Source organism: Notothenia rossii (genome assembly GCF_949606895.1).
Source record: "Notothenia rossii genome assembly, chromosome: 3".
Taxonomy (NCBI): Eukaryota; Metazoa; Chordata; class Actinopteri; order Perciformes; family Nototheniidae; genus Notothenia; species Notothenia rossii.
In genome coordinates, this window is record NC_136901.1 from 66,625,911 (window position 1) to 66,653,063 (window position 27,153).

At 44.3% G+C, this 27,153-nt stretch overlaps 1 protein-coding gene across 3 annotated transcripts in view; it reads right to left on the reverse strand.

Annotated features, from left to right (window-relative positions):
- The window catches only part of gpc3 (glypican 3), a 172,764-nt gene that overhangs the window by 34,528 nt on the left and 111,083 nt on the right, over nt 1-27,153 (reverse strand). For all 3 annotated transcript variants that reach the window (XM_079670943.1, XM_079670944.1, XM_079670945.1), the window contains exons 4-6: nt 20,410-20,552; nt 16,976-17,101; nt 11,469-11,580 (exon numbers count right to left, since the gene is read on the reverse strand). In XM_079670943.1, the coding sequence (XP_079527069.1) occupies nt 11,469-11,580; nt 16,976-17,101; nt 20,410-20,552 (381 nt within the window). The remainder of the gene's footprint in view (nt 1-11,468; nt 11,581-16,975; nt 17,102-20,409; nt 20,553-27,153) is intronic.

The following is a 27,153-nucleotide window of genomic DNA, read 5'->3' on the forward strand; positions in this document are numbered from 1 at the left end:
TATTCAGTGACAACCCCACAGGAAGTTATCAGAACTTTTACTTGCAAGGTTCCCATTCAAAATGTACTACAAGTTTACAGTTTTTTTCGATTGCTAACACACTAAAATTATACATAAAGCACAATTATTTTAACTGATACTCAAAAAGCAAAACATCGGCTCAAATCTCCAAAACTCTAAACACGTTTTCAGCTTTTCACACAATTTGCAAATCAACATGGCACTTTTTGCAAACCACTGCACACGTTTCTCCACGTAAGACACAGGAATCTGACATAAAGTCACATGTTAGCTGGTTTAAAACACTGATATTCAAAAGGCCTCACACATGGACCAATGATCAAGAAACACGTTCCACCTGACCAAACACCTGGTAGCATAATTGTTGGTTCATCAATCAGGATGTTAGCACTATAAAAAGACCCAACTGTGAGTACTTTCTTACAGCAACAATGGAAGCCAACATGGAAGCAAGAGCAAGAGGAAGAGGAAGAGGAAGAGCTGGGCCGAGAGTGAGAGGAGGAGGAAGAGGTGGGGTGAGAGTGAGAGGAGGAAGAATGAGAGGTAGAGGTAGAGCTGAAGGGAGAGGATGTGGACAAAGAAGAATACTCTCTATTACTGTAAATGAAATGTTATCAACCATGGTTTGACGATGAGAGAGGCTGAAAAGAGGATTCAGCCTAATCTAAGCCGATTTACTGTCGCCTCTGTAATCCGGACACTTAGACTTGATAACAGGTTAGTTAACAGTTTTTAGCTGAGCTCTGCATAATTCATGATATATCAGTGCTTATGTCTGTTGTGTGAAACGTATTTACTTCATTACTGTAATTGAATTGTTGGCATGTTGCATACTATAACTGTACAAACATCCTGCACATTGTACTCTGGTAAACTTGCAACACAGACACTGACCAACCACTATATCTTTGTTGTTTATCTGAAGGACTGAGAAACAAAGAGGTGCAGGTGGAAGGCTAAGGATTTCCAATGAGGCACAGGAAGCATCAGTTACAAACTGGGTTTTGGCAAACAATGCATCACACTTAGAGTGATCTGAAGCATAGTAACTATATGCTGAGATGCATGTTGCACAATGTTATTTTTGAAAATATGATTTTTTTCAACAACTCATTTGTATTTCTTCATTTACTGTATTTCTGTATACTCAAGCAATCTTTCTCTGCAGAGACCTCTATGTACAGAGCATAGCCCATAACAGATGAAAGTGCTTTAGATTATGCTCAGCAGTGTGTAGTTGGGTGGTCAAACCATCTAGTATTATGAATTAAGTGTGTTATATTTGGTTCAAAAGTTTACATTTGGTAAGTGTTTATGTAGTTTTGAGTGCAGTTCTTCATTTAGCAGGAGAAATGAGGTGTTTTGCACTTTGGGTGTGGGGTTTTGTGAATTGTGTTTAGTGTTCTGAGAAACTGAGCAATTAAAAAAAATGCAGTTAGGAGTATTATTTAGAGTTGTTTCATTGTGATAAGCAGGAGGTGGAGCAATACTCCAGTCAAAAACCATAATACCATTGCAGAAGAAAAAGGCGCCCCAAGATTGAAAAAGCGGTTGAAAAACAATGTAGAAAACTCAATGTGAAGATACTTTTATTCAGTTTGTTTAATGTATTAATATGTAAGGTTGCATCCAATCCTTGTGGAGTGAAGAGTAGAATATTTAAATCTGCCGCCATTTTTTGCCTCTTCAGCAGAGCAGATGCTTCAGAGGACTTTGAAGTTACATGCTTTCTTTATATAACTTATTGCCTGTTTCTAATTGCATTTTTCCACATTTGGCTTTTAAGGATTCACAGTTCTCCACCAAAACCAACAAATAAATGTTCTGCCAAATCTTTGGTGTTTGCTGTTTTTTAGAGCACAAATTGAAGTTGTGCATAAATACTGGTATTTCATTCAGCTATTTGATTTTGCTTTTATTACCCTTACCTTTACTTCTCTAGTTCACTTTCACCGCTCTCATAGTTCTTGTGGAAAGCAGCTGTTTTCAGCTTGGTGACTACAATCTTATCATGCCCAATAAAATATGTGGCCAAAATTAAGAAAATAAGACCTGAACTGTAATAAACTGAAGTTATCCTTTAATTTTTTAAGGTAACAGAGAATCCAGTTCTAAAGTTAGAGAAGTCGTCTTTTATCATGTGACAGCATACTATAAATATACTTAATGAACTGCTGCATTTTACCCTGTGGCTTTAATGTTCTGATATTTATCTGAAAGCTCCATTAAAGCCAAAAACTGTACAGCAGACTGTATATTTTTGAATCAGTGTAAGAGCCGTTCCCCAGGTCACTGTGTTAGACATATCCAACACATGCCTTTTCAACACAGACGATTCTTTTTCGTGATGAATGAAGGAAATGGACTTTCCTTTCACCTAATCCCCACATGTATACTGAACTGCTGTGCATGTATCAAGTTAGCAGACATGCTGTTTGGACAGGAGACGCAGGAGAATGAATGAGGGACACCGTGGGAGAACGGCGGATAGACGGAGGAAGGACAGGAGGCTCTTTCCACACGGTGAGTCATGGAAAGCTCCTTAGCACGCTGACAGGACGACACAGTCCCACCCACCCTCATTACTCAACTTTGATTGAATCCGAAAAGTAAAAAGGGAGACCTATGCTCTTCCATTCTTCTCTCTGTTACTTTATTTCTCTTCCTCTATCTCCCCACGGTCGAGTATGTCACGCAACGGGAGCACAGCCTCAGACAGTTAATGCAGACAAGATTAATTTCCTGATGTTAATTCCAGTTGGAACAGAAAACAGTGAGAGAGGGAAGAAAGAGCTCTCCAGTCGAGTGTTAAACTGGGCGTTTGTCCACTCCACCTTACTGACTAAGCCTATAAGGCTATTTCCAGATCTCTCTAGTTTGGACCGAAACCTGGATGAATATTTCTACTTTGTTGGCAAGGACTTCTGGTGGACCATCTTTGAAAAGCTAATAAAAACTCTAAAACCTTTGACATATACTTAAGATAGAAGATTACAAAAATGTTTGCCAGTTCATCTTTTGTAAGAATAAACCATTCCTTGTTTTTCCAGACGTCCTCAGTTCAAGGCATGGCCTGCACACACAGGGTTAAGTCCCGCTTAAATATATCTGGTATGACAACAATTTTCAATCTTATTTGAAGCTAACCAAATGAAAATCTTGACTTATGTCTGTGAATGTGCCCGATTGTCTGCATGGGGTTTAATAGTTTAAAACATCCCGTTCCTGCACAGGCCACTGGTTGCTAAATCAGATTACGCCTCTCAGACAATCTCTTTTTGTCTGCTTCTCGTCTGCTTTACACGTTATCGCCGTGGTTCCCAGAGTCATGTGTTGCTAAGAGACCCTACCGTTTTCGACATTAGCAGACTGTGGCTGTGTGTCCCATGATCACACCTAGCAGGAGCCAACAGACATGAGGTTGGGTAAACGTTTAATATAATAAAAGGTGGAGTGGTTCAGTGGGCTGTGGAGCTACAATAAGCTATTCTGGTTAGCATAGCATGTAGCTTAAAGAAATAGCTAGAGAGTGATGGAACATAGCAATGTAGGATCAGAGGAACCACCCCATACTGTCAAGGTATGAGTTTCTAGAAAGATGAAAAGATGGGAGCATGTGAGGGAATGATAAAGTCAGCGAGCGCTAACACTTCGACAGGTCCAGAGAGGAGCCTCAACTCCTCTGTGCCCCCCAGAGCACCGCTGCCTCAAACAAAAGGCAGAGGAGGAACAGAGGAGGTCTCTGACCCTCACAGGGAGACCCTCTGATGACCTAGCAGAGACAGGAAACAGGAAGTGTGACCCCTGATCTCTTTCGGGGGGGGGGGGAGGGGGGGGGGATCCGAACACGTGACTGTGCCCAGTGACAACAAGTCCAGGATGTGCGGATCAAATCAGAGACCGCAGCAGGAAGACTCAGCTGTTCATGTCTCAGCTCCCTGACAGCTCCACAAAACAAGAAGGATCAGCACAGGAATATGATATGGGAGGGATGAAGGCTCACACACTGTTTTTACCTGTGTGTGTGTGTGTGTGTGTGTGTGTGTGTGTGTGTGTGTGTGTGTGTGTGTGTGTGTGTGTGTGTGTGTGTGTGTGTGTGTGTGTGTGTGTGTGTGTGTGTGTGTGTGTGTGTGTGTGTGTGTGTGTGTGTGTGTGTGTGTGTGTGTGTGTGTGTGTGTGTGTGTGTGTGTGTGTGTGTGTGTGTGTGTGTGCATTGTGGTTCCTGGTTAGCGAGCCAGGGTTTTTATAAGCCGGCTGCGTGATAATTATACCCAGTGGGGTGGTAGTGGTGTGGGAGCAAAGAAGGAGGCAGAGTGGGGGGGAGAGAACGACCCCGGTTTAGGTCTCAGGGCTGATGGTGGTGGGGGAGAAGAAGGGTACAGGGAGGGAGGGAGAGGTGGAGGTATGGAGGTACGGAGGAATGGGATGTAAGTGGGAGAAGCGATGGTTGGGCCTCATTAGGAGGCAGACTAATTGGGAGGGAAAAGGCCCTCACATGCTCTGCCTGACCTCCCAGCCAGCAGGGGAGAAGCCAGGGTGGGAGAGGTAGAGGGAGGGATATCAGATAGATGGATTCCTAAAGTTAAGTAACCATAACTCCCCATAACTCCCCAAATGCTAAACTTACCGTGAAGTCAGAAGTCTCCGGAAAGCGAGAGGATAACATGCGTGTGTGGTGCTCTGACAGGGAGACGCACACAAACGCCCCGCAGCCCCTCCGAGGTTTACACCAGGTGTCACACTTCATTTAAAGAACCCTCATGGCTTATCCCCGCACAAAAATATAGCGGCATAACAGCTCTCCTTCCTCCTATGCTTCCAGGGCAGTCGTACTGCACGCACATAAAAACTAGGAAGGCGAGAGGACGAAGGCCCTGAGGGGATATATTAAAAAACGTTTCAAAAACCCTCAGTAAATAACATCAAACAGAAGTCAGACTCTTTGACTGGAGCAAACATAATGGCCAGGTTAGCGAGTCTACGTTTACAAAACAGCAGGCCTGGTCTGATACCCATGGTGTCTATTAGGCTGATAGTAAGCACACCCTGTAGGAAAAAAGGCCACCATCATGATGAGGCTAACATTTTATATCTGCTGTAATTACAATACGCTCTAAGCAGCGTTTAATCATACATTTCAAAGCCTATTTGAAGTGTTTTGCTTCATAGCCACTTGTATGTGTCACCACTGCATATGAGCTGGAAATGTATCTGATCCAGTCATATTCCTAACTACGTGTGTATAAGATTAACGGCTGCACAGTAAAAACTGTCCCAGCCTAAGTGTGTGTGTGAGTTATATATTAAAGAGTGTGTTCTGTACGGGCATGCACGAGGTGTCGAGCACACGCTGCCCAGGCTCTGCTGCCTCGGAGGAAGTGAGACTGCGTGATGGAATTTGTGGCGCTCGGGATCTGGTTTATTTTCCACCCTGGATTCCTGTCCTACCTGCAGGATTTTCCCAGGTTCTGGCTTCAATTAGACTGGGAAGCTGGAGGGAGAGGAGAGGGGGATCTAGGGGGTTTAGGAGAGGAGGGGGGAGGAGGGGAGGGCGACAGGGCTGGAGTCTGTCACACACAACTCAGCACAGCTGGGGAGATGGAAAGAAAGGCAGAGGAACAAGGAGAGATAAAGACCGATGGAAGGAAAGGCTAAAACATGGGAAAAAGGAGCAAAAATAAATGCTTTGGCACCAAAGCGGAAGATGATTGTGATTCTTTAAATGACAGATCAATTGTATCAGTGAAACATTAAATAATTGTGTTTTGCCGCGAGGGATTAATACAAATCTTCAACAAAAATGTCTTCATTTGCGTGGTTTTCCAAATGTATATCTCCAAAGAGTGTCATGTGGCCAAGAAAAGGCTGTCAGAATAATCCCAGGAGGTCTGACCCTCCAAACGGCAAACTCATCTGACAAATGAGTGGGAAACGCTCTGTAATCAAAGAGCAATCACATAATTGCTCTATTTTGCCACTAGCTCAACCGTCTCCTGTGAGATTAGTCGTTTTGAGGAGAAACCCGATACTCTGGGAAGTTAAACAGATGTTCAGAAAAACAAACTCATCTCCTCAGAACAAGAACACATCATCAAAATAATATGTTCTAATTTAGGAGTGCCGCCTCCAAATGTGTCTGAGAAATGAACTCACTCGGTCAGAGCTTTACAGAACGTACCATTTAAAGTGATGCTCTCATTAAGAAAACAGTGAGAGCTGCCATCACAGAAACATCGTAGACTTTACGTCACAGCTGGTAAAAGCTCGTAAAGCTTTAACGGCAATGTCACTTTTAAAATGTAATAGGTTACAAGGTACCCTGTACATTTAGGTACTTTTCTTGAAATCATTATAAACTTGGCCAAAAAGCAATAAAGTCCATAAAGCATAAAAGGGCCGTATTAGAGGAGGATGTCCCACATCTTAGCCTATCACGTACAATGTGTTGGAGTGATAGCCAATAGAAAGGCAAGACTTTCGTAGGGATTTCACCATGTTCCGGAAATAAACAAAATAGTCCAAAGGAGGCGTTTCAGGCTTTCTCTTAAAGTTATTTCATATAACTTGAATTAAGATTTATTTGATTAGAAACCAATATTTTGACTAGTAAGAGCAACTTAATTAGATATTTTTCTAGGTAACAATTATGTTTATTTGATGTAACTAGATACTGAGGATCTCTGTTTAGCATAATGTATATACAGGGCACAGGGTGCAGACAGGACCTCACACAGGAATGTGCTACACAGTGTAAGCAGTCACAGAAAAGTCCCCGGCTCCTTGCAGTCCAGCGCTGTTTAAAGATTCCAAGTCGAGGAGCAATAACCGACGGAGAAAGTAATTTCTCTTCATCCATTTACAGTGCACAGTTCACTTTAAACTTGGCCATGTTTCAGTTATGACATCAGCTGCCATAGGCGTGAGAAAGCCTTTTTTTATAAAGCTCAGGCGACCGGCTCCGACATATATTTTTCTTTTCAGTGTTTAGTTTAACCTCACAGAGGCACAAAGGCAAGGGTTCTCCATGCCAGACTGTCTCTGTTTCTGCAGATTCTCCGATCAACACTGACAACGTGAGAAATGACACATTTCCGCTGCATACTTGCATTTCACAGGGCCATCGTCACGGAGCACTTAGGAGTGCAGGAATGAAACATCAGGGGGATTAAAGTTGGAAGGAAGTGGATTCTTTGGAGGGGTCCCATGTTCCCCTCACTGTTAGGGAAAGTGGCCCCTATATTTTATGACATAGTCTCTAGGCTGAGACTGATCCGCGTTTAGAAAAGTGGGTCAGAACAAGCTGGAAGAACCATTGATTGTGCTCACTGCTTGAGCCAAGAGCTCATTCAAATGAAAAACGTGCGCAGGATAAAAGAGTCGTAGAGGACTTGTAAAGAACAGAATCTGAGTGACCCATGTCCTGAATGTGGAGCTGAATATATAAAAGGACAATAATGCACACATTCTTCAGTCTGCAGCTGAACATACTGTACACCGAACTCAAACACTCAGACGACATCACGAGACTGAAATACTGCACTTTAAATCAGCATGGCAGTCTCCTGGTTGACTTCCAGGAACATTACACACACACTATCTCATTGTTGTGCTCATACACTCCGCATATACAGGGCGGATGAAAGTAATCATCTGTGAGTCGCTCGTATGAGATGGTTAATTAGTCCATTTGCTTTTAAAACAGCAACATCCAGAGCTGGTGGTCTTTCAACTGGCGGGGAGGCGGAGACCTTGTAAAAGTGCTTTTAACTAAACAACATCACTTTCTCCAGTGCCTTCAGAGGTTGTTTACAACAGAGCAGCAAGCCTTGTGAAACAAAGCAGGATTATAAAGTTGTCTGACTCTGAAATCATGCATTCACTGCTGGCAGATGTGTTTTTTGTCACTCTATATCGTCGTGGATCTTTATGTCAGTCGGTTGGTTTGACCTATTTGATTCCTTAACCATGGTTAAATGGATTGCTATGAAATTTGGGCAAGAGATTCGTGGTTGCCTGAGGATAAATGAATGACTTGCTAATTCCAAGATTTATTGAAGTGCAGGGATTTTTCTGTGCCACTCTGCTGGAGGTTAATGAGTTTTCAGATTAATTCATTTAATTTAAATGATCATGATATCAAATATGTATATTGGTTAAAAAGGCTTTATACTTCAATAAGTATTATATTAATGTTCTTTCAATAAAATGTTTTATTTAAAAGTGTTCATAGTTCACCCGATCTTTTATAACAAATTACATTTTAGTTTTTGTATCAATATTACAATCTGTGTTTTATTTGGATTATGTGCCCACTAATAGTAATGCACTTCACTTATTTTATTTCTTAATTTCTCCTTCTCAATTGATTTCTATATATTTAGCTCTATACATTTATACTTATTTGTATTATTTGTTTGATGTTTAAATTCAGTCTTTTTCTTCCGGCAAATTGATGTCAGTTGCATTGTTCGATTGGTAATCTGTTTGGAAACATGTTAAGTACATGTAAAACTTGGTCAAATAACATTTCATATCTTTTTCATTGAATAAAAACATGTATTGTGTGTTGTTCTTTCACATTAGACTTATTAAGTGTAAAATATGGGAGCCTCTAGTAGTGTCACCAGCCAGCCGGTTCAAATATTTACTGATCTAGTCAAATATCTCAATACCATCTATTTGGAACGACTCAGAATGTTGTAAAGAAATACAGATTATGTGCATTCATGGTCTTCTTGTGAATAGATTCTAATAACTTCTATTAACATTTCTATCAATAGCTCAACATTTAAAGTTATAGTCCAGTATTCTTTTGTTCATGACCATCAGCTGTACTTTGAGTTTAGTAATATTATAAAATGTTTGCATGCTTACACTAAAACCATACATTATAATTTGCTTTACATCAGAATGTTAGCATTTAGCTCAGAGCACCACTGTGACTAAGTATAGCCTCACTGTCTGTACACTGGTGTGTCATGCTTACTTTAGCAGGGAACAACACATTTTTTCCACCTTTGAACATTTCAATATCCAAATGATGGGAAAAATAACAGGAAAAGCTTACAATACAATGGAAATTGATACATAAACACCCTAAATAAAAAACCTCAAAAGTGACCACAGAGTTGAGTGAGCTTTCTCAGGCACAAGAGAACATTCATAATATTGCAAAATTGACAAGGGGAATTTTATTGCAAGACTATTGTATTATTTTGCATCATGTAGCAAGGCGTTCCTGTTATTTTGTGTATCCCTCGCATAGTGATGATTTGAAGTACTTGAAGTATTTGTGTAAATCGGATTTGCAAATGCCTGTGAGTCCAAAAACAGTTTTACTGCAAAAGAAATATGCAATCAAGCGCAGTCAGATTGATCCAGCCCATTGATGTGGAGATCTAACGGGAAGTTGGAGTTTAAGCAGAAATGTGCTTGACTCCGTTGTACGGTCATCAGATAGGGGATTAAAAGCTCCCATGTGAATAGTCGATCTGCATAAATATCATGTAAACAGAATCAAACCCACATGAATGTCCACATGTACACCATGTCATCAGTGGGACCTGGGAGCCAATCAGAGGCGAGTGTTAGGTTACTGAGAGCATCTGAACACACACATGCCCAGAGAGGGTGCATGTTTCTAAGGGATAGTCCGAATATCTGTAACACAATAAGCCTGGTCATTTCCCCAAACTGCATTTTCTTGCAGAATCTCATCAAAAGCCCATCAGGAACCTGATCCCCAAGGTAAACAGTCTGCAGTGCAGAGGCTCTGCTCGGAATCACACGGGTACAAATGTTTGTCCCTGTCAGAGCAGGAAGTTTTGAAAGGCTTATTTCATTAGAGTGCGTATTTGTACATGTCCTGTGTTTTTAAGATTAGCGTGTGATTCCAGTGTATTACAAATAAACACACACATCTACATTGGGTTTTGTTTGCGTAGTTTTTGGCCAACATGCCTATTGGTATTCAAAACATTATACTCAACAAGTTAACGGCTGAGGCATGGGAAGGTTAGAGTCAGGAGGGCAAAGGACACGCACACAATTATATTGATTTAAGGAAAATGGACAGGCTAGCTAAATTAATTGGTAACACAAAACAAACGTCAGCAGTCAATTATTACTGTTGTTGGGAGGAAATATATGGTTTGAAAACAATCTGGCATGCTTGTTTATAACATATCGGATTATCTGACCGCTTTTGTTTCTTGCCTTTAGGAACTTCATTTTAGCAATGTGGCTCTAATAAAAGATTACTTGTCAGTGATGTCATAAAGAAATTAAGACACAATTGGTATGATTTACCTAAACAAAAGGATCCTAAGACCTATACAAAAACAGTAATATAATGCAGCCCTTGTTCAGGACATTTCCCGGTATCAACCTCAAGGTTCAAGATCATAAGCATGCATCCACGAGAAAGCTACAGACATCTCATAGTATGAATTGTGTGGGTAATGAGAAAAAACGACACTCTTGTTCAAGTATCGCCTCTCACGTGTGTGCATGAGGTAATACAGCATAAGTAATTGGGAAAATGACAGCGTCCCAAACCACAACCCTCTGTATTTTTCTTGAGGGTCTCTGGTTGTCAGATGGGGAGCGCATGAAAGTCCCCCATTGCTCCTTGGATCTCCCAGGTTGTTTAAACAGGAGAGAGGGATTGTAATCCGCTGTGACAGGCCCGCAGCACTCAGAAGCTCAAACACATACATGCAGACAAAAACGCACACACGCTATACAGTTGGAAAGATTGCCTGTGTTGGGGGGGGGGGGGTAGAAGCGGGTCAGCAGCTGACGTGTTGACAGCTACAAGTGCAACCACGAAGAAGCAGGAAGTACAGACAGATCTGTGGGCTGATACATCTACCTACAGAGTCTGAGTGAAGCCTGCATCCCGGCAGCTCCGCCAGCCCACTCCAAAAGGTGGTTTCCATGGCAACAGGACAAAAAGGGGGCTTTGGCCTTGATGACAGCTGGGGCTTACTGTGTTACTCTGTCCGTCAAAACAACCCCCATCACCTTCAGAAGACTTGTCCTTGTCCGGTTGCCAAGTTGGTAGGATTTTTGTGGAATCATTTTGTAAAGCAGTGCAGATGGGACACAAAATGACTTCTATTCAGACATTTCAAATCCCCAAAATGTTTAGGGGGGGGGGGGGGTTAAAAGAACCAGGTGTTGTAGAAGGGTACAGATTCTCAGTGGAGTTTTTTTTAATATAAGAGAAAGGTTGCATGAAAGCATCTTCTTTTCACATTTTCACGTTCGTACAGCGTGGAAATAAATCGTAGAACTAATGACCCTACACCCCCCACAGGGAAGAGGGCACAAAGAAACTCACTTAAGTGTGAAAACGTACCATAAAATAGAGACAGTTAAAGACAAAAACTCTCAGGAATTATAAATGAAAAAAGGTGTAGAAGAGACAACTGGACACAGCTCACCTGGTTGATGTGTTTGAGTTTGTCTATGATCTGGCTGATGATTGGCTCAGGGGGTTTGTTGCTTTTGGACTCAGAGCTGGGGTGCGACCTCTTCAAGCCAGGCCCAGAAAACCTGACAGGACAGAAAAAAGGAAAAGGGATTTAGGGGTTATGTTTCTGATTGTTTAAAGTAGTTTCAGTGATTTAAAAAAACCCTAGGAAGCATGATGAGAGAAACACATAATGACCGTCTGCTCAATCACTCCAAACCAGGCGCTTGTCACCACCTAGTGTTGATAGGATGAATGACAGCTCTTCTCCCTTTATTTTTGGTTTAGTGGAGCAGAGCTGGAAAGTTCATTTGTAACTGAACCCAATCTGGAGGAGTCACTTTTTCCTAGCCGAAGACATTACGTCTATAAAGTTAAACAAGGGATAATATCTCAAATGTTTCAGTGTCTTTTTATATTTTTTAATAAAAGCGGTGGAGACTTCTTTGAAGGAAAATATTTTGGTCCAAAATGTTTCAGCATCGGATTTTAAAGAGAGGCTGTTAATGTTGATATAAAATGTTTTACAACTTTTGCTATGAGGGTTAAAAAAAGAATCCTCAAAGGACCATTTTACAAAGTCTGGCTGAATCTCTGCACATTAAACTGGGCTATTAGAGGCTTTTAATCATATCTGCTGTTAATGAGAGGACATTAGCAGAGATGTACTTTGTGTCCTGTTTCAACAGTGAGGGTATATTTAGGTTCATGCAGCCTCTGGGCAGGTGCTTACATGTCCCTGTGTGTAACTGAGGAAACACGGCTCTGTTGACACCTGTGTATGTGTTATCAAGGAGGAGGAGGAGGAGGAGGAGCTGGGGAGACCTAAACTTTCCTGCAGGTGTTTCTTCCCTCTTGGCAGTACCAGGAATTAACCCCTTCCCACCTCACATGAAACAATCGTTTAGATGAGCCAAAATCGAACACACATCCTCCCCCAGGGCGCCACAGTGATATGAGTGCTGGGGAGGTCAGATGTCAGCATAAATGCCATCCGGTATATTGCTGCAATAACTTGGGGAAAATGATTTTTTGTAAGAAAGAAAAGGAGTGAGATAGCGTGTGAGTGTGTGTGCAAAGCATGAGGTCATACTCATCTCTATGCTGTCGCCCCGGGCCCACACACACACACACACACACACACACACACACACACACACACACACACACACACACACACACACACACACACACACACACACACACACACACACACACACACACACACACACACACACACACACACACACACACACACACACACACACACACACACACACACACACACACACACACACACACACACACACACACACACACACACACCTTTCACCTGCCATCTCCGCTCATCAGTCTTTGGCACTACCCAAAGCCAGACTTTTCATTAAACTCAAATTACATTTCCCCAGTTATTTATTCTTCTTATTAACAATGATCTCACCCCTTCTCAGCCGCTAATCATCACATTAATAATAGAGAGGGGAGTGTGATGCATTAGGAGAGGAAAAAGAAGAAATATGGGTCTAGAGAGGAGGATTATGGGAGGGAGATTTTGAGAGGAGATAAGCACCCAAGGCAGCTTAGAGTTTCACTCCATGGATGGATAATTTGACCGAGACATGATTTAGTGTGTATCAACATTAAACTCTTTTCACCATCTCGATTGTCAGTTTGTTATCTGATCCTTTCTGTGTTATGTTTGCTGCTATCTTATCAGTTAGCTGCTGGGATAACCTAATCTAATCTAACACCAATTACCATGCAGTTAGGTCCAGTCTGAATGAGATCCCGACAGGTGTTGGGCGAACATTATAATAAGACAGACGCTTTTCACACCACCTTATCACACCTCCAGTCTCTCAGAGAGACACACACGGTCAGATGTTTGCAGGGTGTGAACAGCATGGTTGTTAATACACTGTTTTTCTTCAGGCTGAATGTCATCCTGATTAAGATCTAATTTAAATGATATCATAAATATAGCGACTGTATGAAAGATATTAGGCTAGTGAGGGAGGGATAAATGTTATCTTCTGCTTTAAAAAAAGAAAAAGAAGAACTCTCCAGGAGTATTAATGTTTTCTTTTTTAAACCACAAACTACAATACCCTTACAATAACATGCAAATAACATGACAGTGTAAAATTGGTACAAATGGTTAGTAGTATACCTCAAATAAAATCTTATTATCTTAATCTGTGTGCTTTTGTGTGATAGTTGTATCACTGCTGGCTGAGCTACAAATTACCCCTCAGGGATGATAGTGTTTACTTTACCCTACCGAGATTTCAAATGTCTACCACCAGTGTAGATAAGTGAAATTGCTCTTATCCTTTTGTGGCAGGGACCTAAGGACAGCAATGTCGGTGTATATCTGTCTCTGCAGAACTTTGGTCTAGCCCTAAATATTTAAACTATTGATGGATTGCTACAGATTGGTACAGATATCCAAGGTCCCTATGTATTTTTCTTTCTTCTGTGATCCCCTGACTTTTTCTCTGACACCACCATCAGTTCAAAGTTATGTTTTGTCCAATACTTTTGTTTTGGTTTGACCAAATACCTTCAAAACTAATGACATTTCCATCAGTCACATCTTTGACTGAAGTCTGAAGTCCCCTTACATCTGTCCCATTACATCTGGTTTACATCGGCATAATATGAATAAGAACCTAATGTGGTCACTGTGGCTCCACCCACTGGTTTTGAGGCCAAGAGTGTGGCCGGCAACCAAAACGCTGAACAAAACATTACTAAGCTATCAAAATGTACCAATTCATTTTCATGAACTGAAAACACTGTGGAAGGGTAACATGTGAATGACTTAACACAGAAAACAACCAACTAAGACAAACCCTGTCAATCACAAGGTGGCCCCGCCTAAAGCCAACCCTGCTTTATCGCCTTTTAACCATCTTCTTAATAAGGGCTACAATTTACAAAATGAACATCATGCCGTATTGAAGAATGCTTTAAAGGTAACCTATCATGCAAAATGCACTTTTGTACGTCTTTTATACATGAATATGTGTCCCCGGTGTTCCAGGGAACTCACCAAGTGTCAGAAAACACGACCCTCTCTATTTTCCTCCATACCCAAATCTCTTAAAAAGGGGCTGCAACGGATCTGATACAGAATGATCCAGATTTGAACACTTCTATAACGTCACAGAAGTGGCGTTATATATATAGCTATATATATAGCTATATATATCTCCTCCTGATTGGTGGAGATATACGGACATTGCCGTTGGAAAGCGCTGGAGACGCTGTCGTACATATGCCAGGCCTGTAGATGGTGCTGTTCTCACAGAATCAGCCCATGCAAAGACAGTGTTAAATTGAGCGAAATGAGGAATGGCTAAAATGCATGATCTGTTTGGTATTTTCAAAAATAAAAAGTATAAATATGCCTTATATAGGTATGGTCCTACACTATATTATTCAAATATAGCATGATAGGTCCACTTTAAACTAGGGTTAAAACAATTATTCTCAAGTTTACAATGTTCTCTGTAATAAATCCAAGGGAGAAGTAGGCTCATTTTCTCTATAGTCTTCTATACAATCTGACTTCTTTTTGCAAACCAGTTGAGTTATTTCCTGCTGGATATTAGACAGATTGCAGATTTGAATCTAGAGTTAAAACAATAAACTCATGTTTACAATTAAGCAATACATCCAGGGCGAAAGTGGGGTCAATGTCTCATAGTCTTCCATTCAACATCACTTATTTTCAAGCCACCTCCTGCTGGATTTTAGAAAGAAGGCAGGTTTTAAGCATTTGCCTAGCTTTTTAGAGCCTAATTAGCATATTAGCATTGTCATTGTGAGCATGTTCCCATGATGACATTAGCATTTGACTTGGGATGTTGATCAATATGCATTGTTCATGAAAAATACATTAATACATTATTGAAACGCTGACAGAGAGGCAGATCTCGTGTCCTTCGCATATGACCCCTTTATGTGCCACTGAACATGAAAACTGTCTATTTGGTCATACCGTTTAACATGACTTTTAACTATTTTTGCAAAGAAATGATAAAACTAAACAGCAATTTATAATGTTAAAACAAACGTCCCCTGCTGTCCCCAAAAAACTAAAGCACCCTTTCTTGTTTTACGGCCTTCTCTAGCCACTATTCATTTTCATACAGTCCCTTAATCGATTGTTCACAGTTGACACAGTATCTAATCTTGTATCACTTATCACACACACATTAGTTTACACTGTAATTAGATCCAAAAGAGGAATGGAAATTCGATGTTTTGAGTTTCTGCGGCGTCACATCTGTTATCACAGTAATCAGCGTGACGCTCTTTGATGTGGTGAAAAGTGTTGCTGCTCTGATCTTGGCTCCAGGTGGGATGGTAAACACGACAGATAAAAAGCGCCACATTTAGCTCAAAAGATCACTCCTCAAGTATCAGAAACATTCAGTACCCCAACCCTGCAGCGCTTATTCCCCCCCCCCCCCCAAACCACCCACCCAATCTAAATGTATCTGCACGAGACAATACGATAAGGAGCGTCACGTTGGGCTCTGGAGAAGGTAATATCGGGGAGGATAATGGAAGATGATCCAGAACAAATCTTATAGTGGGAAAATATACACCGGGAAAATTCGCAGGCATATGCCCTCGCAGGTGACAAGGAGAATTGCTCGCCTGGAGACATTGTAATCTCTCCGTCATTTCGTCTCCTTTCCTGCCTCCCTGCACCTTCCTATCGCTGTTTGGTCCAGCTTGTAATCATCCTCTCAGGATAGCTCTGCCCCAATGCCAACCTGACGTCTCCTCTCACACTCTTTTTCCACCTGAGTCCATTTCAGCAGTTTCGGGAAACATTTATTCTCAGTCCTCTTTGGGAACAAGAGGTAAAACATTAACCTGCAGCACTTCTCGTCTGAATTGTGTGCCTCTGCATTGATTACATTCCACACATAATTTATAAAGAAGAGAAAAATAGGATGATATCTAGGACTATCTAAGTGGAATTGAAATCGTTGGCTGACAGTAAGGAGGAGGTGATGATTTGCGGAGCTAAAAGGACAGGGGTGACGTGAAATATTACGCAAAACCAAATGAGGTTCTGCAGGGTGCACGGGAGATGCTGGATGAATGAGGAGAGAACGATCGAACGGCAATTAACTAAGCGAGGAGAAGGTGACAGCACGCCTGACATTAATAACATCCCATAGAGCCAAAGTCAAGATTTACACTCACAATCGGTGGGAGAGCGGGGGGCCCCCTTGTGGGATGTGGAGCTCATCAGCCCTGAGCAAACTTACCCTTCAAATCACCTACACTCTCCGAGATGCTGCTGGAGCGTTGGGAATTCAACAAATCAGACTATTTGAAAAACTGATCATCAAGAAAGGGCAATAAACCTGAGCAGAATGTAGGGTGTGCTTTTTAAATAGATGTATCCAGAGGGCTCCTGTGTTGATAAAGGCAATTGAGACACTGATTTACCTGTCTGTCATCTCCTGGCCGTTCCAGCAGAGGGAGTGGTTCGCTGGCGGGGGCTCACGGCTGCACAGGGCCTCCCCCAGCCTGCTGTAGAATGAGCTGAAGCCCTTCAACTCGGATATGAACTCCCTGAGGTGGGGAAAGAAAAAGGAAATGTTCACATATAAGAATACAATATCAGTTAATCTGAATATGACTTTCACATTTCAGCAGGGAGAAAGATCAAAAGTAGCTAACAGTGAACGTGGGAGGCACAAGAGAAGAAGAGGAAGCAGAGATAAAAGATTTCAACTTTATAACAATGAAAGCAAGTCAATGAGACCCTGCTTAGAATTAAAGGAAAAGAAGACAAGTGTCTCTTTTCCTAATTGACATTAATTAGTAGTTCACTGATTTTGCCATATTTACTGTGTTGAAGTGCTGGGCAACACATATGAGTAACTCAAAACCTATTTACCGGTACACTACAGAAAAAAGCTGTGAGATCTTTTGCATAATGCAAATCCAGAGTACACATAAACACACTGTTAATTGAGTCAAGGCTGTTACAACTAAAAGGGTGAATTGAAGTAGAGACTTATTTAGTTATTCATTAAGAAAAAAACAGAAAGCTACCAGAAATTACACAAAAAATGATTTGTTTTCAACTCAGAGGATGAGCAACATAGAAAGAAATGTAACTTTAAGCATCAGTTTGTACTCTAAAGCAGATGTGATTTTCGGTAGTTGCCCTTAACTGAGGACATTTTGACCAAATAAGGGCTGAATGAACATCTTTACGTTTAATAAAACGTAAAAATAATGAATAATTAAACAGTATGAAGGGGTCAGGTAACCTGTTTCGCTGATTGTTCTGTTGACTTTTGATTGTGCTTTAGTTTTTTGGTTTCATGTTACTGAAAGTATTGGTTGTAATCACCTGTGACTGACAGACCGTTGAAGGAAAAATAAGCCTTTCTTTTCCCTGATTTAAGTGAACATGTTTTGTTTTATAATAATTGCCCTGAGTGAAATAAAACTAATAATAACAATCTGTCCACTGCAGTGGCGAGCCGTAAGGGCCTAAGATATTCTAAAAACCAATATTTTAAAACATTCAAAAAATTGATAATTAAAAAGATTCAAAATATTTAATTGTATTTAAAATAACATTTCCAAATAAATAAATCCTTCGACTCTGCCTGTTCAGTTTCTGTTGGAATGTGAAGGGTTAAATGCCGTCTCTGCGAGTTACTGTGAAGACGGGAGAGCTTGTTGGTCCCTCTCTACATTCACAGAGGGCCCGCTATAGTAACTCATTAGGCACGTTCACACCGGAGTACTTTTCCCCGTACTTTTCCCATATAGTTCCGTTAGTACCCCTTATGTCGTGTTCACACCAAAAAGAGTACTTAGTGCCGGGAACTTTTACCCCCATTTTTAGTGCCTGCTGAGAGGTGGTACTCTCCTGGGGGAAAAAGTGCCCCAGTTCTGATTGTCTGGGCGAATTGCAAACCACGCCCCGTAAAACTCTGAAATGTTTTGTAGAGCAGCCATATTATTATCCTGGCATTAGCATTATTAGCATTAACATTCGCCCAGCGCACAAACGCAGAGAGACTAACTTATGGCAACACAAAAGAAAACATGGGAGCGGAGGAGATAAGGAGGTGTCAGCGTTCTGGCGATTTACTCGGAAGGCTTCACTAGAAGCTGCTGGGAGTCTCAGCAGCTTCTACTGAAGCCAGTCCCTAACTCCGGGGACTTCCGGCTGGGGACTTTGGGTGGCAGTATACGCTGAGAAGTTGTTTGCGGCCTGCCAGTAAACCCAAAGCAGAAAAAGACGAAGTGATGTCAGCGGCTCATTTGCTTAATCTTCCCTGAGGGAACTTATTCCGGTGTGAACGCGATCTGTACTTAGTGCCCTGGGGTACTGCCACCCGGAGTCCCCGGCCGGAAGTCCCTGGAGTTGGGGAAGAACGGGGAAGAACGCTGACACCTCCTCATCACTCCACCGCTCCCATGTTTTCTTTTGTGTTGCCATAAGTTAAACTCTCTGCGTTTGTGCGCTGGGCTAATGCTAGTGCTAATAATGCTAATGCGAGGATAATAAAATGGCGGCTTCACAAAACTTTTTAGGAGTTTTACGGGCCGTGGTTTGCATTCCGCCCAGCCAATCAGACATAGGAACCTTTTTCTCCTACGAAAGTACCTGCTCTCTAGCAGGGATGGAAAAGGGGGTAAAAAGGTTCTGATGAACACATTTTAGTTCCGGCTCTTTTTGGTGTGAACGCGACACTTCGGAACTAAAGTGGGAAAAGTACTGCGGTGTGAAGGCAGCTATTGAGAGAGTAATCTCAAATGACAGTACAATTGACCAATCATATCTTCCCTCTAAATGGGTGGGCTTTATTTTCGCGGACTTTATGACAAGTTCCGCCCGCTGTGAAGTTTATGCATGTGTATAAAGAGGTGCAGTGACGCGTCCTAAAACCCGGAAGTAAGCTGCGCTCGGGTTCCCTCGACAGAAAAGCAATGGGATTTCTCCAGAGGATTTTGGAAAATAGCTGGAAATAAGGTCCGTGGAACGAACCTGTTAGATAAATGCACGTTTTGTTCAGCCGGATAATATCCACATGTCTACCCTACTTTTATTATTTTCTAATCATAAATCGAATCGATAGATTTATGATCGATAGATTTATGATTAGCATAAGTTTGTTCATGATGGCTCACTTCAGTGATAGTGATGACATCGTTGCGAAATTATTAACGAGTCATTTTCAAGATTGAGTTACAATGATAAACTGGAGTGGCAAAGGATCAGCTGCATGACCTGCCATCAAGTGCTTCATCCAAAAGGACAGGAGGATGGACTTTGTGTTTAAGTGATTTGATCATCAAAGGTAGGCCTAAGTCATTTTCAATGTGGGCCGCCGTGCCGACTTAATTCATTTTCAATTGTTACTTGGCTGTGGGAGCCTGTCATGATAGGTGTTTATATAAATGGTGTTGTTTTGTGTGGTAGAGGGTCGCTGTCATTGATGCGTTTTGCACCCCAGGCCGTTGTTTTGATATTCCGCTCAAGTATACACTGTGACGTAATAACTCTTCTTTTTTTTCGAGGGAAAGGGGGGGGTGGGGGGGTGGGTCAGAGGGCCTAGGTGTAAAAGTCACGGCTCACCACTGGTCCACTGTACGTCCAGGGCCAGCAGCCCGGCTGGGCATTATTACACTGTTCACTTAAGCCTGTTATTGCATCAGGAGTGTTGAAAACGCTCAGGAGGCGATAGACTGAGTGTCACGACACGAGGAAACAGGAATCAGCCTGTCCACAGTGTCAGGGACAATATTAATCTGTGAGACATGCACTGCCTCTGCCGGGTTTCTGGAGAGCGAGGGCTGCCTCATCAGCTGGAAGGGTCTCAGGATGGATTAGGGCTCCTGGTTTTTCTCACCTGCGGAGGCCTGCCAAAGTCTCATCAGAGTCCTGGGACGAGGGCTGCGTGTTGCGGGCTGCAGAGGAGGCAGGAAGCTGTGGAGGGGGGGATGACACTGAGCGAGAGGTCCGCTGAGGAGTGGTTCCACACATCCCGCTCACCTGCAGAGGAGAGAGGAGAAAAGGAGAATTCAATCCCTGGAGCCTCTTCACCTCACGTGTTCTTTATTGCTCGCGGTTCCTGGCCCTGAGCCTGTTTATTCAAACTCTCAATAGCAATGACACTGCAGACAGTAAGAACCCATCAGCTGCCAAACTGCCGGCCTTACTCAGCTGAGCCTCTCTGCACATTTTCATCTGTTAGCGATTGTTTATTTTTGGGAGGGATGAAAGCGGGGAAGGATTTGCATAACAAACAAGTCATTGTATCCAGCCGTTTCCGCCATTTGTAATCATAACACCAGTAAAACTGCAGCGTACAAAAAAAAAACGGCCTCTCGTTTTGCCTTCTTCTTCCTCCATTTAAATGCCATTGTGTTTCCACGCGGGACGACATAACAATAACAAATAAGGAGTCCCTCTCTGTCTCTTAGAGATAATGGACCTGGCACATTCTTTTCAGGTGCAATAAAAATGCAAATGGCTGTTAATGTTTAGCTTGTGGTTTAATGATTTGCCGGTGGTTTAATTTCCCGCGGGGAAACTGTCCGAAGCTTAATTCTGCCTTGTAATGTTAACAGCTAATTGTGCCCAGCTCCTCTTTAAGTGAATAGGCTGGCACTGCTGCTGAATACTGATGTGAGCTGATAGAGCGGCACTGGACATCTTTATCTGGTGAACAGCAAGGCCACACTCTCACTCTCACTCTCACTCTCTCTCTCTCACACTCACACACACACACACACACACACACACACACACACACACACACACACACACACACACACACACACACACACACACACACACACACACACACACACACACACACACACACACACACACACACACACACACACACGAGCAGATTTCCCTGCATAAACAAAAATGAATCATGTTATGCAGTTATTCATTTGAACATAATTCACCTAAGCCCATTACCATGATAAACATGCTCTCCTAAATAATATTGGCAAACACACACACAGAAATGCTGATCAGCTGTAAGACAGAATTATCAGGGTTAATCAATGCAGCCTTGTCTTCCAAGGATACACACACACACACACACACACACACACACACACACACACACACACACACACACACACACACACACACACACACACACACACACACACACACACACACACACACACACACACACACACACACACACACACACACACACACACACACACACACACACACACACACACACACACACACACACACACACACACACACACAGATAATCACAGATGGATGAGTTTTCCTGCAGCAAGCATTCACTAACACCCCGCATCCCAACCATCTCCTCTAATACTTCCCTACTGTGTGCTTGGGAGGAAATCACACACACCAACCCCCCCCCCCCCCCCCCCATTGTCTCTGCCACCTTTTTTTCCTCTTCTTCTCGTGTAATTCTCTCGTTCTTGTGGCGCCTGGAGCGAGTGCCGGTGCTCCCACAGGCCATGATTAATGTGATTGGAGCTGCGTTCCTCTTTTTGTTTGTGCGTGCCTGGGAAGCCGTAGGGGAGTTGTGGCACAAGGGAGAAACTGATTCCACGCCTAAGCCCCTCCGCCTTCCCCCCTCCCTCTCCCCACCCGTCGATTGTTTCCGGATTCTTCAAGGAAGGGGCTCATTAGTTGGGTATTAATATCACCCAGGGCTGGACAAATACAACCAACAGGAGAGTCTGCAGATAAAGCCTGCCTCGGCGTGAGAGCTCGGAAAAATCTGCACACTTTTATCTGTACTGAACAGCCCGTCTCACTGACAGGGAGGGACAGGTGCTGGACACACCCACACCCACACACACACACACACACACACACACACACACACACACACACACACACACACACACACACACACACACACACACACACACACCAAAGAGCACATGCCCATGAACCTGCACACCTTCATCTCAGGCTTCATTCAGCTGTGCTTTTGAATACACGAGGTTAAGATGATCAAATCAATGGCAATGCACGTGGATCAGAACACTTCAATGTTTAATCACATGCTTAAGTAATCCTGATCACAAGGGGTTATTATTAAGCAAACAGCTTCAGGAGGAAAGATGATACTATCAGTGTTATAGAGGTGGTGGGGTGCCATGCACAGCTTTACCAACATATTGGGGGATATTTGGTGAGTAATGTTTGTGTTTCAGGGGACTCGAGGCTCAGGGGAGAGCCTGAGTCAGCACTCCTCCTCCACCTACTCCCTGCAAACAGCATAGGAACTGACTTCTAGTAAAACACACATTACAGCATCCTCTGAAGAGCTTAGCCTCTCAGTGAAGTGGAAATGGGGGAAAAGTCTTACTTTGTGTCAAAGTAAAGCCATCATGTTTACATCATGGTACTGTCTTAATTGGAAATTAGGGAACATGGTGCAATTACTGCAAAGTGCTTGACGTGACATGTATTAATTTTGAGCTAGTTCGGTTAAAGCTCCAGTCAAAAATATGTCTGTTTAGATTGTGGGATTTTAAATGAATGTTATTCAACACCATTACCCTGGATTTTGTACCATATCAGTGTCAACGTTTAGCTCAATTTAGTTGAGATTGTATTTGTATTACTGTTAGAAGTGTGCTGGATGCTTAAACCCATTACTTATATAATTCAAACAGTTTATCCATTACCTTTAAAGGTGGGGTAGGTAAGTTTCAGAAACCGGCTTGAGTGCACTAAAATGTGAAAGTACACAGCCAAAAAGAATCCGCACCTTCCTTCAGACTTCCTTACAAAGCACCTCCTCCGCGAGAGCAGGCCGCAGTAACGTTACATATCAGGCAAAGCTAAACACATCTAGGTTAGCAATACTACACAGCCAAAGCAACTCTGGTTTGACTTCTCCTAGTTTCCACTTTCTTTTTGTTCTCAATTTGCTCCGTTACATTTTTTCTTTTGCGACCAGTAGACGATGTTGAACCTAACTCTGCCATGGTGAAAGTGGCCGCCTGTTGCTGGCGAGTCATTGAAGTACTGCTGCAATGCACGCCCCATGACGGCACGCCCAATGAGGGCACGAGATACATTTGTGTGTGCACGAGATGGAAGGCTGACAGATCCAATCCGTTTAGCCGGCTCTGAGCGTCGGCGGCACGGGCAGGCTCCTTTTCGTCAAAGACAGTGTTTCAGGAAGCCTGTTTCTGTGCGACACGGGCGCGCAGCGGAGTGTGGTTCCCGCGTCGAGAGAAGACATCACTCGAGGCGGGCATGGTCCACGGCTAACGGCGTGGACCGTACGGATTACGGCTTATGTGTTTGTGCATCGGTGGACAGCGTTTCAGCTGGGAGTTTGTAACAGCGGACATTTATTTTCCTCTTCTTGGGGGGGACTTTTTGTGTGCTCATGGACTGTTGGTGGACATTAAAAATAAACGTTTAGGGGATACCTTAACGTTTTCTTCTCTCGTGTGCACATTCGGCAGCGCAGCGTACGACGGGCTGTTGGGCTCGCTGTCGGGGGAGGACATTTTTCTCAGACTTTTGGCCGACTTGCCTGATCTGTCGCTGCCCACTTTCTCCGCGCTCACCACCAAACATGGCGTGGAGCACCACGTCACCACCGAGGGGCCTCCAGTCTACGCCAGGGCCCGACGGTTGAACCCTTCTAAGCTAACTGTAGCGAGAGCGGAATTCGCAACCATGGAACGCCTGGGCATCGTCCGCCGCTCCAACAGCCCTTGGGCCTCTCCTCTGCACGTCGTGCCCAAGCCGAACGGCGGTTTCCACCCGTGCGGGGATTACCGCCGACTCAACGATGCCACTACACCTGACCGCTACCCGATGCCGCACATACAGGACTTTTCAGCGCATCTGGCCGGCACAAAGGTTTTCTCCAAGGTGGATCTGGTGCGTGGATACCACCAAGTGCCCATGCACCCCCTGGACATTTCCAAAACGGCAGTAATAACGCATTTGGACTCTTTGAGTTCCTGCGGATGCCTTTTGGGCTCAAGAATGCCGCCCAGACGTTCCAGCGCCTGATGGATTCGGTGCTGCGGGACCTGCCGTTCATGTTCGTGTACCTGGACGACATCCTCGTCGCCAGCGTTTCAGTGGAGGAGCACCTGTCTCACCTCCGGGCCCTGTTCACGCGGCTCAGCGAACATGGATTGATCATCAACCCTGCAAAGTGCCAGTTCGGGGTGTCGGACATTAACTTCCTCGGGCATCGCGTCACCAAGGACGGTGCAACACCCCTGCCGGCGAAGGTGGAGGCTGTTGCGACTTTTCCTCGCCCGCTTACAGCCCGGTCACTGCGTGAGTTCCTGGGGATGGTGACTTTCTACCACCGTTTCATCCCCCGGGCCGCCCACATCATGCGGCCATTGTATGAGGCTTTGAAAGGCAAGACCCCCGTTCAGGCGATCGACTGGACATCAGAGGCGGAAGTCGCTTTCACTGAAGTTAAGACCGCGCTGGCTCAAGTGGCTTTGCTGGCACACCCTTCATCCACGGCTCCCATCTCCATCACTACGGATGCTTCGGACTACGCAGCCGGCGCGGTGCACGAACAGTGGCTGGACGGAGCTTGGCAACCGCTCGCCCTTTTCAGCAGGCAGCTGACGCCGAGGGAACGCAAGTACAGCGCTTTTGACCGGGAGCTCCTGGGTCTTTATTTGGCTGTGCGGCACTTCCGTTTTCTGTTGGAAGGCCGTGAGTTCACGACGTTTGTAGACCACAAACCGCTCACCTTCGCCATGTCAAAGGTGGCGGAGCCTTGGTCGGCACGTCAGCAGCGGCAGCTCTCCTACATTTCGGAGTTTACCACAGACATTAAACACGTGGCTGGCAAGTCGAACTTGGTTGCCGATTGCCTCTCCAGGGTCGTCATCGGAGCCGTCCAGCTGGGCCTGGATTATGCTCGTATGGCGGCGGACCGGGTCACCGACTCCGGCGTCCAGAGTCTGAAGACAGAGAGTGCTGGGCTGCGCCTGGAGGACGTGGTGTTCGGCGATGCGGGCATCACCCTTCTGTGCGACGTCTCTACGGGCCTGTCACGACCGGTCGTCCCCACTAACTGGAGGCTTCCTGTTTTCGAGGCAGTGCACGGCTTGTCTCATCCTGGCGTTAAACCTTCGGTGCGCTTGGTGGCCGCGAAGTTTGTCTGGCGTGGGCTGAAAAAGGATGTAAGAGCTTGGGCTGGGGGGTGCGTGGCTTGTCAACGCGCTAAGGTGCCCCGCCACATGAAGGCCCCTTTGGAGCGGTTGCTAGTGCCAGAGAGGAGTTTTGATCATGTTAACATCGACCTGGTAGGTCCGTTGCCCTCCTCTCAGGGTTTTTCCTACCTCCTCACCATGGTGGATAGGACGACCCATTGGCCGGAGGCGGTTCCTCTTGTGTCGACTTCAGCCGCTGACCTGGCTAGGGCTTTTATCGCGACGTGGGTGTGTCGTTTTGGCACCCCGTCAGACATTTCCTCGAACAGGGGCTCACAGTTCACTTCAGGGCTCTGGGGCTCTGTTGCAGACAGTTTGGGGGTCAAACTGCACAGGACTACCGCTTACCACCCCCAGGCTAACGGCCTCTGCGAGCGCTTCCATCGCTCCATGAAGGCAGCGCTCAAGGCCGGCCTTACGGACGATAACTGGGTCGACAAGCTGCCCTGGGTGATGTTGGGCCTGAGGACCGCGCCTAAGGAGGATCTGCAGTGCTCCACGGCGGAGATGGTTTACGGTCAACCCCTGAGAGTCCCAGGGGAATTCCTACCCAAGGCATCAGTTCCTTGGTCTCCTACAGCTCAACGGGTTTTCCTGCAAGATGCGGCGGAGGCTTTCGTTCCGGTTCCGACTTCTCAGCATGGCGCGCCGGTGTCTCAGGTGCCAGCAGAGCTACGCTCAGTTGGGCACGTTTTCATCCGCCACGACGCGCACAGGGGCCCCCTACAGCCCCCTTACGATGGGCCTTTCCGGGTTTTGGAGCAGGGGGACAAGCACCTGGTGGTCGACATGGGTGGCAAGGCGGAGACCGTCTCTGTGGACCGGGTTAAGGCTGCTCATTTGGACTTGGAGCAGCCGGTGGTGTTGGCCCGTCCACCACGACGGGGTCGCCCCCCGCCTTCGATTCCCGCTACAGGTTTGAGTCCTGTGGTCCCGGCTCCCACTTTGCCGGGAACCGCACGTTCAGAGGTTGTTTTGCCTGCCCCCATACTCAGGAGTAGAGGGGGTCGGCGTGTTGTTCCTCCCCGCCGCACGGACTTTGTTTATCTGTGAATTCTGGGGGGGCTTGTGTGGTGACTCTAGTTAATCATAATTCACTTTTGGGTCACAGTTCCTACACGGACCTGGTTTAGCGTAACACCGGAGATATAGGTTGCCAAGCTAGAGCTATCAACGCACTCTAACTTGACTCTCCTCACTGAGTACATGTCTGATACTACTATTGCTTGATGGAAAATAAAGAGTGGAAATCGCTTTTAAAATACTCCGCCTCCGACTCCTTCTTACCGGCACTACAATATATATATATATTATATATAACTAATTAATTATAACCTCAAAACAAATGCACACAAAAATAACATATATATAATAAATCCACAATATGATAACATATGATGTAGTGTGGTACCAGAGGT